The sequence below is a fragment of the Tachysurus fulvidraco genome, chromosome 17 (assembly GCF_022655615.1).
Source record: "Tachysurus fulvidraco isolate hzauxx_2018 chromosome 17, HZAU_PFXX_2.0, whole genome shotgun sequence".
In the NCBI taxonomy this organism is placed as follows: domain Eukaryota; kingdom Metazoa; phylum Chordata; class Actinopteri; order Siluriformes; family Bagridae; genus Tachysurus; species Tachysurus fulvidraco.
Window position 1 is genome coordinate 13,601,454 of NC_062534.1, and position 13,219 is coordinate 13,614,672.

The 13,219-nt window shown below is 40.4% G+C and overlaps 1 protein-coding gene across 1 annotated transcript in view; it reads left to right on the forward strand.

Moving 5' to 3' along the window:
- The window catches only part of gpc3 (glypican 3), a 99,572-nt gene that overhangs the window by 73,648 nt on the left and 12,705 nt on the right, over positions 1–13,219 (forward strand). Inside the window, exon 7 of the mRNA XM_027135098.2 lies at positions 7,547–7,751. Within this exon, the coding sequence (XP_026990899.2) occupies positions 7,547–7,751 (205 nt within the window). The remainder of the gene's footprint in view (positions 1–7,546; positions 7,752–13,219) is intronic.

Below are 13,219 nucleotides of genomic sequence, written 5' to 3' on the forward strand. Positions count from 1 at the left end.
CTTTGTTTTACCGCTCTCCATTTCTTCCTCTCCATACATCTGCTGTACAACTCAGACTCACATTCTTGTACTTATTCATCCTCTCATACTTACTCCTCGCTGTCACTCTCTCCCCTGCAGGCTAGGAGGTTATGTGAAGAATGTGAGGTCTTTTCCTCCCAATTAGTTGGCTGCTAATGAGGCTGAACCTCTTCTGTCCTCCCTCTCTTGCTCCATTCCTACCCCTATAGCCCGGAAACCCAAGGGTGATCTACCCCTCCTCTTTCAGCTTTTACCTCCCATCTTCTACTTAATCCCCACGGCAGACTGCAATTACCCCACTGTAGGTCGACAACAGACCCCCGGCAAGGATGCGGTAGGGGAGCTGACTCTATGTGAATTATAATACATTCATAGATGTCAAGGCCGGAGCACGGTTCTCATTCCCCCAGGCAGGGTAATGCAAAGAACAGCATAATTGTCATAGATAGCATTGCGCTAATGTATTCATTTACTTGTGATCATCTTAGGACCTGAATTAAACAGAATTTAGCTAATGTCAATGAAAAACAAGGAAACAAGCTGAGCAAATGAATCACATACCTAAAGATAACTACAGGTTTTCTTCCCCAATTCTCAAAGCTTTGACGCTCCTCCTTCTTCATGTGCAAAATGTTTCCTATATATGCAGCTCAGGTCATTTTCTAAGTCTTAGGCCTGAGAGAGGAAGAGGCCTACAGGTGGCAGCGTTCTTGCATTCTTTCTCACACTGCAGTGTAATCGGAGCCTCCCCTGGGCTGCCTGGGAGAGTTCGGCTGCACTGGTTTGTTCTCATGGCTCGTGTAAGTCCTGTGGCGCTCACGTGGACCTCCGTCAGCAATTTTCGCTCCAGGAAGCACAATGGGAGCCTCTTGGCAGTGTCAGAGGTCCCACTTCCTGTTTCCTGTCTGCGCCAGGTCATCATAGGGTCTACTTGTGAGGGTCGTGCGACCCTCTGCCTCTCTTCCCTTTTGTTATGGGGGCTTCTCGACCCTTGCCTCCATCTCTACAATGAGAGAGAAGCGAGGGAGTACGATCTCACACACACTGAGTGTGAAAGGACTGTTTGGTGTCACTAGCATCAGCTGTAAGCCTGATGTTAGAAAATAAGTGCCAAACTCCACATTTATTTTCATACAAAAGGTCATACAGAAAAATATATAATATACTTAACCATAACTAAAGATACAAACCAATGTTGCATGAGATATGCAAGGAATTAAACACAACAGGGGCTGATGATACAGGAAAATAATCTACAGCGGAATAATGTGATGTGCCCTGATGTGATATTTTCCTCCAACACATCACTAAGCTTTTTGCCAATGATTTGCCAATGATTACAATATAATTACATCTAATGTCAAGGAACGTCAAGAAGACAAGTTTGTTACTGTCATCACTTACATTAAAACAGCCATAAACAATCATTCACTCAGTATCCTTATTTTTTTTCTCTCTGTTGAAGTCAATAAGACAATGAAGTCAATGAAATGCAACATGGCATCAAGAAACCACAATGTGTAAGCTGTTCTCTCTCACCGAGGAAGACTTGGGGGGCTTGTACACTGGCATTTGAAAGCTGAAACAGAAAGTGTGGTTTACATGAAAAACTGATAATGTGGAAGCTGTAATTTGGAACAGGAAGCGCATGATGTGGAGTGAGTATGGTTGCACTGGAAGACTGGAGATGTGAGATACCTTCCATACAAATCCCAGTGTGAAACCACCTTACAGACTGTTACAGTGATCCACATGGACCATATTAATCATTACACCTTTTTCTTTGTTCTATAGCATCATGTTTTTATTTGCCTTAAAAACTTTGGAAATCCATCAAATTTGGCACAAATGAGATGTTACTATAAAATGTTTGACCTAATGCATGTGGAGCCCAAACCAATCAAATCATATTGTTATATACTGTTCTTCAATTCCATAAAGTGTACACTAAGTAGTCAAGACAATGACTTTGGTTGTGTATTTGTGTTGTCAGGTGACAAATTGGTAACAACAGCGAGTTTATGCTAGAACCACTAGACCTACAGTCATATTCATCCTTATTTAACCTCAATACTCAGATAAACCAACCAAATGTCTTTACTAAACATAGTTTGAGTAAACTTTTGTAAAACTTATTAAACATATATTGGTAGCGATGATTCTGTACTGCCTCGATACCATTTGTAACATCAATAGACAACAGAATCTACTCCTGCGACTACATCTCATGACTCTGAGTATGGCACTGCTAAGGTTTTGAACCCAGAGGCGATTGTGCTCTGTCTGAAATCTCTAATCACATTTAGCTACCAAAACATCAGAAGATGACCTTTTCAGGCCCAGTTTCTCATGTGATAAATGACATGCATTTATTGATGATCATTTTTGTTTAAGTTTAGCGAATTCATAAGAATATAATTCATAAAAAACAAAGAAACAAAAAAGAATATGCTGAATACATCTTTATTGTCCAGTTGTATATATGGAAATTTGTATATGCATTTACAGAGCAGAAATATATAATAAAGTTCTGTTGAAGATGCGTCACTAGTCGAGGCTGAAGGGAGAAATATTAGGATCCCAAAAACATGTTTTAGATTTGAACATGACCTAGAAAACTGTGGTGAGAGCATAGTAATTCATTGTAAAAGTGGCACACACCCAGTTTTAAATGCCCAGTGGAGCAGGATATCTCTCTCTCTCTCACTCTCTCTCTCTCTCTCTCTCTCTCTCTCTCTCTCTCTCTCTCTCTCTCTCTCTCTCTCTCTCTCTCTCTCTCTCTCTCTCTCCCTCTCTCTCTCTCTCGGTCTGTCTCTCCCGGTCTGTCTCTCACACACATGCACAATTACTGATGATGGAGTATGAATGTATTTTGTGACAGCTGTCTCAGCTTCCTCTACTGCACATGGCTGCTCTCAATACAGATTGTAAAACCGAGAACATGTGGCAAGACACAAATATATAGAGCAAAGTGATTTTTTTTCCCCCCATTTAATAAAAGTTTAAAGGAAGTGGGTATGTGATCTTCCTGGTCATTCATCTATCGATGTTGCAATGAGCTACACCTCAGAAAATATTTATTTCTTTCAACCACTTTCTTATACACTTGAAAAAAGTACATCCGACATGATTTGATCATGTATTTTAAAAGTCTTGAATAAAATAACACCATGCTCAAACCCATGACACTGGTGTTTCACAATAGACACTTTACCACTGTGCTATTCTACCGTGTGCCTCAATCAAGTAATTAGAAACTTAGTTATAAGAAATCATGTTTTGTTGTAAAACTAGACATAATTTATTTTCTTAAATTTGATCTTTTTCCACTCTTCCATATATAGATAACTTTCTTGAACACTTCCTTAAAATATTCCCCTAAGAACAGGAATATATGAGAGCTTTGACCTTGTGGGGACGTTTTCCTGATTTCCTTGAGAAGATTTGTATTGCACTTAAAGCCCCTGCTTTGTTTACTGAAGTGAAAAATTTAAGGATTGTCAGCATACATTTCTCACAATGATAGTCAGATAAGCTTGTGTGTGTGTGTGTGTGTGTGTGTGTGTGTGTGTGTGTGTGTGTGTGTGTGTGTGTGTGTGTGTGTGTGTGTGTGTGTGTGTGTGTGTGTGTGTGTCTGCATATGTGTGTGTGTGAGAGAGGGAGATTTCATATTAGTGCACACATTCATGTGGATTCCCTGCAGAACCAAGTTAATAATGTAACAATGTAAAGAATTCCAGAAATTGAGATTAAAATAAAATAGCCTACACATTTAAGCACTAAGCTTATTTGGTTATTCAGCCCCTTTTATGTTAATAAAATATAGCAAATTTACACTCAAAAGATCAGAGTGCTCATACCGTTCTTAATTAAAGCATACAGTAATACAGTGTGTAAGGTGTGTAGTCACGGGTCATGGCAGGAATCATAACTTCTCTGTTCTAAAGCTCCAGTTGACAGGCTATACGAAATTTTACACGTCTTCTCATGTCCACGCTTGTCCAGAGAGAGGATGTGCACAGCCAGATGCTTATCAAAAAAGTGTGGCGGTGGAAACTCGCTTTCTACAGTCCCTCATTTACAGCCATACACAAGGGTCAAGGTTTTATTAAAGGAAGATGCCTCTACATTCCGCTGGACACACACAGAGAATAAGATGCTGCCGCATGACACGTGGGACCAAACCGCAGGCATGGTTCCCTCTGGGGTCCTTCACCCGTGGCCCTTAACAACATTCTGTCCCTCACTCACCGCCTCCATGCTGTGTGTTGTGGTTACAAAAGACAGCAGGAAAAAAAACATGTCTGCTCTTGCTAGAGAACAAGGAGTCTGCTAGGCTCTCGCTGTAGATGTTACTGTAAACAGGAGTTACGGTTGAGGTGGAGACACTCGGATTATTAGCCAAAGAGGGAAAAGAACCGCTAAATCTGGGAGTGGTTACGTTTACTGATGGAAAAGTGATAAGTTTAAAGAGGAAATCAGGTGGATATTAGGGCAGGGAGGTTCTGCACACAGCGCTGACTTTTCAATGGAAGCGTTATCATTGCACACCATCAGAACATCAGTCATGTGCACTGTGCTGAGCCCCGGTCGCAGTAATTTCCTGCAAGTGCAAGTTAGAGTTGAAATCCTGGGAAGATTGATGCAGCTCTTGGGAAATTGTCAGACAGACAGCGATACATTAGCAGAAAAGATGAGTTACATCCTAATATCTTCACATATTTATTTTGTGACATATAGGTGGTGATTTAAAACATGAGCATTGTGAAGAAGGATGATTTTGAGAAACGTCTGAAAGATTTAGGAGCCGCTTGTCTTTGAAGGCTGCGAGTATGAATAACACAAAGCCTGACACTGCAGGTTAAGATATGCTGATCATGTAAAAACACTGGTAGACTGGAGAGTGGTACAGTTTATTGTTAACACAGCTGTCCTGTGGTCCTGTGTGTGTCTCTCCTACATGTTGAACACTTCACCATATTCTGGCCTTTGAGTCGACTCGTTTTCCATTGTGACTTGCTGCTATGGGAGAGGAGGTTCACAGACACACTGATTGCATGTTTCTTGTTGTTCGGCTCGGAAACATTCCAGAGGATCTGTGCGGCGCTTGCCTGCAAACCACAAAGAGAAAGGAGGGGGGAAAGGGGATTGATTTTGTTCCTAATATATAAGGCGTGTTCTTGATTTTTCAGATGTTTTCGTTTATTTGTTTTCTCCGACAATTCCTTTTGCATCGTGACTTTGTGTGTGTGTGTGTGCGTGTGTGTGTGTGTGTGTGTGTGTGTGTGTGTGTGTGTGTGTGTGTGTGTGTGCGCGCACACAAGAGAAAGTTTTTAATGAATTCTGAATTGTAGGTGGTTTTTCCTCTTGTGGTGTTTCTTGCGTCCCAGCTGCCTGGAGCAAAACGTCACTTTCTGTGCAACCATTCCATGCCACCGCAGCAGGGTGCGGTGTGAGTGTGTGTGTTTGCACGTGTTAGTGGGTGAGGGGAAGTTCATGGTCTCTGTCAGCGTATCTTGTTCTCCACAAACCTCACGTCAAACAAGGCACCAAGCGAAGGAAAGCTTTTTTCGTCTTATTTTCACCTCAGCCTACTTTATTGGGGGTTTGTTTTGAAATCCCCTCAACCGCCACTCATGCTCCCTCTTTATGACTGCTTGCCTTTAGTTTCATTTGTTTTGCGGGTCAGCGTGGCTCCTACTGTTTCCAAGCAACCATTTTTGGGAAGGAATTCAGAGCTACTTGCATTGAGGCCTCTGGCACATGCGGCACACGCAAAGCCGCTGCTTAAACAAGAGAGAGAGAGCCGGATGCATTAAAAAACATTTGTCACCAAAAATCAAACATATGGGAAAGAGAAGAATGTTTGTGGTTTACTGGAAAAGCCCCAAGTGAAGAGAGGGCCAGATGCATTAATGACCCATTCGTCTCTGAAAAAAGAACGCTTGTGTTGCGTTCGCTTACTTTCAGTGGAACAGTTTGTACCCAGTGGAAAGGAGTCTCAGTAGCTGGCACTATGAAAAAAGCCCCACTGCTTCTAGAGTGCACTCTGGTTGGGATTTCTTCATACAGAACGATGCTGTTTCAGTGTGAGTGAGCTTTGCTGAGCTGCCTGTTTAAAAGAATCAGTGTTTACCACAAGTTCCTTTGGCCAGAAGCAGTAGAAGTGCTTACAGGCAGAGAGAGAGTGAGTGAGAGAGAGAGAGAGAGAGAGAGAGAGAGAGAGAGAGAGACTCATGTATGCCTCCAGTATCTTGCCCTGAATGGAGGCTTGTTTGGTACTCTGGTGGAAAATGTTGTATGTGCGTCGTAACTGATCCCCAGCATTAAAATCACAGACGTGTTGTGTGTAGGAGAACTTATTGCGGCAGGTTTCTCTCTGTGTGATGCAGTTTGATGATTATCGTGTGCTCCCTTTTGCCCTATTAAGGTCCCTGTCATGGGCCATGGCTTGCAGATTTGTTTTTGAGGAAAGCAGTCTGAAGCACGACCCATCTGATCTCAATTTTCTCCTGTTGACAAAAAAAAATTCACAAAAAAAAAAAAAAAACAACCCAACAACAAGCACATGCTTGCGTTTGCACATCGGAAGGAAATCAATAAAAAAGAAAGAGTCAGAAGACAGGCAAAGATGAAAGGAAAAAAGCGGAAGGCGTGCAATGTAGAGTAATTTACTTTGGCAAACCATTGAACTTGTTTGTTATAGAATACGTATTAAAACATCCATGTTGTTTCTGTTACTTTCCCACATTAGATTTTCCGTTCAAGAAAAATCGCAGTTTGTTTTTTTTGTTTTGGCATGGCTTAAAAGCATTTTGCTAATCCGTCAAGCCTTAAATGAGTACTACATGTATTATACATTTGATATCAGATAACAATTCTACTGTTTTTATTGGAAATATTGGTTCCTGACTGGGAAATATCATGTGCAAGGATTATGTTGGTAAATTGTGTATTTTGTATGATCAGTATTCTAATCGTGTTAAACATACTGACCGATCTTATCAATTAACATGTTAGCAAAAACACGTTTAATATGTAGCATTTATGTTTAAAGGTGTAGTTTCCAAAGGCCATATACATTCCTTTTAGTAAACATTTCTAAACTTGTTGTACTTCCCGTAGACTGGTGTGCAGATAAACATTCAGAATAAGCTTCACAGACTTGCTTCACAGTCTAACTGGAAGTGTCTGCCAACAAATTACACATCCCTTGCTAACTGCACCTAAATTACAGTTATTTGTCAGCAGTGAATATATAATGTAGAAAAATAAAATATCTGCTTTGTTAATAGCAGCCCTCTTATGCTATGATTACTCAGATATAGTAGTTTATGAAAGAAAGCCCTTCTGGAGAACTCATTTGTTAATTCACTGAGACAGAGGTAGCGTGGTTGATACTTGGTATTATAACATTTTAAGCAGTTCGTCACAGAATGAACAATTTGCTTAGAAAATTTGGAGATCACAGTGAAACTTTTTTGCTGTTTGGATGTAAACCACTATCTCTTGTTTGTCTTCTCAGCTTTTAAGGATGGTGACGTCACCGGAGAAGCGGTGGAAGGCTCGCCCAGGAGGGGGCACTGCACAAAGAGATCCAGACCGACTGAACCAAGGGGTAGAGGATGAGGAAGGTCTGGAAAGTGGTGACTGTGATGATGAAGATGAATGTGCTGGAGTTTCAGGACTCGGTCCACCCACACGACGCAAACGTTTACGTATTTTTTCCGGTCAGTACTTTTTTTTAAGCTTTAAACATTTAAATGTGAATTGTGTAGTACATATTTAGAAACAGTATTTGAATTTGATGTTTCCATGAGGTCTGCCAGTCCCGTGCTAGTAAATCATGCTAGTGAAACATTAAACACCCTGCCCTGTTGCAAGTTAGTCACTCGTTTTCTTCAATTAGCATTTAATTATCTGCCAAACACATTCTTTTTTTTATACTCTTGAACATCTAGATGAATTTTATAAGCTTGCACCTCTGTTGAACAGAAGTTGGGAGCACTTCGTCTTTATCAGTTGCTTTTTGACCTTTTTGTTGTTGGACAATGCAGAAAGGCAGAAAACAGGAGGGGTTTCGCTTGATGCAAAGCAAAGCTCTTCAGAGCCAACAAAGCATAGACATGTAAAGAAACCAAACACAATCAAAGAATAACAGGAGAAGGGTAGGAACAAGGAGATTGATACTGGTTGACAAAACCGGCCCAGCTGAACAAACACAGCCAGGCCATGTTGTTGTAGCACTTTGAGTAGCACCATCAGAAGCTGAGACATGAGGCTGTGACTCTGGTGTGTGCACTAAATATGAAAGGGGTGGATAAAGTTAATAATTAACACTTACACTGAGTGCTCAGGCAGTAAATCCAGACAGACTCATGTCACAGTTCAGTGCTCCAAATGTTTTCGGAAACTACCAAAACCTATCTGGGTGGATTTACTGCTATAATTAGTGAAAATGGAGAGAATTTGACCAGTTGGTAGAGGAACAGTCCTGGACCTTTCTTTAAATACATCAAGGCATTTGTGTGTGGGGGAAACTGTTTGTCTTGATTGGAGACCTTGTGGGCGTCCCTGGTGAGGCAGGTATACAGATAGCAGCTGATAACTTGGTGGCTGCTGATGACCTAGTCAAATATGGTTGACCTCTTGAGTCTCTTCATCCAATTTTGGGCAGGTGGGCCTGAGGGAGTGAGGGGTCAGTGTGCCAAAGGTCATCAGCACACTGATTCTGTAATGGGAGGCCTGTCTGTGCCTGGTGCCATGAGATAGACGACGTGGATCTGGTTTCACAAAGATCTGTAGAGAAGAGAGAGCCCCAGAAGGGGCGACTGGCAAGTCAGCAACAAGGTGCAGACAACTTATGGCCTGCACTCAGACCTTGCTAAGTCAGATCTGTCAGTCAGATGACCACATCAGGGATGGTCTGAAGTGATTGATCGGGAGCGTCTCGCTCAGACGTAGGATTCCAGACATCCTAACCCCTCCACCTAGTCCCGCCCTACTGGACATGGAATTAACCCTGATGCATTCTCTGCAGCATTCCAGGGCAACTGAGCTATTCCAGGCCAGGCAGCCTGTGTGTGTCCAGTCCAGGCACCAAGCGATGTATAGAGACAGGGCTAGGGTCCCCATAAGGCCCTGATAACATGACTCTACAGTGTCAGGTGCATTTTTGTTCTACGTTGTTCAATCAATGTAGGATATAAGAAACTTTGTAGTGTTTTCAAAAGCCATTTATTTTACTTTACGTTCTACAGTATATAAAGGTACAAAACATTTATCATTGAGGTTACCATCACAGTGACAAGTGTGTTTACCTCAAATTCCTTTATTAAAAGCTTTTATTTTATTTTTTTAAACCAAATGCAGCATATGAAGTGCTAGTCAGCCCTGCACATTTTTTAATTGATTAGTCTCTTTGTTTGAGTGGTTGTACTCTACATACACTCAGGTATAGTAAAGGTGTAGAAGCAGTAATAGCTTCCATAAATATCATAAATATTAGATGGGTGGCTAAAGTCTGATGTCTGTTAATAGAGTAACAACCTACAGACTGTCAGTGTTGAGAATCGTGATATATCACAAGCCCTCATAACAAAGCATACTAGGAATAATGTGTAAATAAACTATTATACACGATCACACATACTCTCATTTACAATTAAAGGCAGACACAAACCTGCAGCTGCATTCTTTTTTGTGTGTGTTATGTAGAAATGTGTAATGCTCTACTGGCTTTATACCATGATTCTGATAAATTCATCTCATAAAAACATACTACTGTAATTCAAAGACCTGTGTTAAGTCTACATAGCTTTAGTTCTTCTCTAAAGTCATTTTGTGTGTGTGTGTATATATATATATATATATATATATATATATATATATATATATATATATATATATATATATATATATATATATATATAAATAAAAATTACAGTATTGTAAGTAATCCATGTCATTCTCATTCATCACTCTGGTGCACTCATCACGAATGCACACAAAAAAGAGAAAAACTGTGTGTTACTACTTTGCATTAGAAAGCCAAGAACCTTATCATTATCATTTTGTTCTCTCACTATTAGTGGTGGTGCTTTTGTTTTTTTAGGGGCTTAGCATTTCTAGTCCATTTACACAAGATGCCTATACTGATCTATGTATGCCCCTTCATGGCAACAGTATCCCCTAATGACAGTGGTTTCATTCAGCAGGATAATGTTCCCTGCTACACTGCAAAAATTGTTCAGGAATGGTTTGACAAAGAGTTCAAGGTTTTGATTGGCCTCTGAATTCCCCAGATCTCAATCTGATTAAGCATCTGTGGGATGTGCTGGACAAACAAGTCTGACCCATGGAGGCTCCACCTCATGACTTACAGGACTTAAAGGATCTGCTGCTAAGGTCTTTGTGCCAGATACCACAACACACCTTCAGAGTTCTTGTGGGGTCCATGGGTCCATGGCTGAGAGCTGTTTTGGCAGCAGAAGGAGGATTTACAGAATATTAGACAGGTGGTTTTAATGTTATGGTGACAGACAAACAGATAGACAGATAGAAATTTACTCTGAGCTTGCCAGTTGCCTTTAAAGGTCTTGTTGCCTTGTATTGCTGCTCTGTACTTTCTTTCCTTCTATCCTTATGGGCCCTCCTAAAAACATTATTTCCAGCTCTCTCTACTCTCCTTTCTTCTCTTTATATTACTTTATATGACAATTCTTACCATAGACCATGGTTTTGGAAAGTTCTGGAAAGAAGTGTTGTGCCTCACCTTTATATACTTTAAAAATGTATTTGCTTTGCATTTCTTATCCCTGTTTAATTATTTTTGCAGGCAAGAACCCAGGAAAAATTGACAAATGTAGCTGTCACTATAGGGCCTGAGCAATGTGGTAGAGGCTTCCCTGTAGGACTGGAAGTGCCCTAGCTCTGCACCACACAGTGAGCTCCGTGTCAAATGAGCTCTTGTTATTTTCCAGTGCTCAGCAGACACTCGGTCACTGTAAGTGTGGTGTAGGCGCTCTTTTTTTTTTTCCCCTTCAGTGCTCTTTGGCCCTTTATCAGCAGGCAGAGGTTAACAAAATAGAGCGTGGAAATATGCCTGCAATGTGAAACATGCAGCTCTCTGCAAGAGCCAGGGCCTTTCCCGAGCCTCAGGTCTGCTACACATTTACTCAAACACTGCAAGTGGCAAGAAGGAGGATGGAGTGGAGCTCCAAAAACAGTGACAAACAACAGAAGTATGTTTGACTCACAGAAATGAATACACACACACACACACACACACACACACACACACACATACACACACACACACACTCGCACACTCATTGCCTCTTTTCAAAATACACATACCTTATCCCATGCTTCTTCCATTTTGGAGGCTGGAATGCTAATGAGCTCCATGTGGCACCTTTGACCCTCAGCACCTGATAGGTGAGGAGCAAAGAGCCAGCTTTCTATTTAAGCTAACATGCCCCATGTCTATTACTTTATGCATGCCAAGAGGATCTTTATGGGCTGTGAGTAAAAGTAATTCTAAGGTCATGGCAAGTTTTATTTATTTATTCAGCTTATTTAGTACCTGTTATATAATTATTCAGTAACGACAGTGAAACTAAAACAATCCTTAGTGTAAGTTTATGGGGTTGTGTTCTGACTAATCATTCACAAGATGTTCTGCTCTGTTAAATTGTTCAAATAATCCCAATTTCCCTTTTCAATTTATGGCTTTGCTTTTAATAGAGCTTGCAAAATATAAATGCAAAAGATATTTTAAGCATTTACCGTGAACGCAAGAAGAAAGTTTGGTTTTTATCATTCATTTTAAAACAAGTCATTGCCAGATTGCAAATTTAGGTCAAACACACCAAAAAGACAAAGAATAAAGACTTTAATAATTTAGGCAACCGAAAAATACAAATGCATAAAACTGTCCTACTTTTTTTTAGAGAATTTTTCATACAAAATTTGGACGATTTACTTGAGATAATAAGTAGAGGGAAAAGAAAAATGGAAACAAAAAAACAAACAAACTATAGAGCAAATTCATTTAGGACAGAGCTTACAATTAGAGCTTAATTAATAATATATAAATATTTAATGTGAGCAGATTAATGGGCATGTCAGAAATGTCTTCCTTTATTTTCCTGTATGACTCAGTATAGTTGTCTTAAGTATCGGTTGTCATTCTATCAAATGCTTCAGATGTATCACGAGATTAGACGGCATTTGCTGTAAATGGAGCACACTAATTAGATCTCTGAACCACAGCTCAAACACGGGTGTAGCTTTAGATTTGCATAATTGTATTGAATTAATCTGTTGGCAAAGAGGACACCGTGAGAGATGACCTGCTTCAGATATTCACATCGGATTCGGGTATTTTGATCTTAATACAGATCTCTTAAATGAGTCAGTCCAAAAAAGATGAAAGACAGATTCTCAAAATGTGTGCATGTTTGAGCATGGCTAAAATAAATATACTAAAGTTCCTGTTTGAATTTTACACTTTGCATGCGCTGAAGAGAATTCGGGATTCTTTTATATGTCATTTTTATTTTATATGCAATTTTATATATAACTTTGAATAAAAGATGTTTTTTAGTAACTGGGGATTTGTGGGGAGGATTTTATCACACCGGTAAGTGAAGTTTATTTGATTAGGAAGTTTTATGGTCGATTATCGGCCATCGTGGCATCAGAACTGTAAAATTGTATTTGTTTTATGAACCAGTTGAGTGATAATAGTACATGAGTAGTGCTTGCAGTGAGGTTTGTTGTTCTAACAGTGGGATTAAATAAATGTTATTTTAGTTGCAAGGCTCAGGACACAGACAGGCTTTATTATATAATAACATTGTCACAAACGATTGTTACAAATCAGCTTTACAGAATTTATACATTCATTCATTCACTACCGCTTTATCCGAACTACCTCGGGTCACGGGGAGCCTGTGCCTATCTCAGGCGTCATCGGGCATCGAGGCAGGACACACCCCGGACGGAGTGCCAACCCATCGCAGGGCACACACACACTCTCATTCAGTCACGCAATCACACACTACGGACAATTTTTCCAGAGATGCCAATCAACCTACCATGCATGTCTTTGGACCGGGGGAGGAAACCGGAGTACCCAGAGGAAACCCCTGAGGCACGGGGAGAACATGCAAACTCCGCACACACAAGGCGG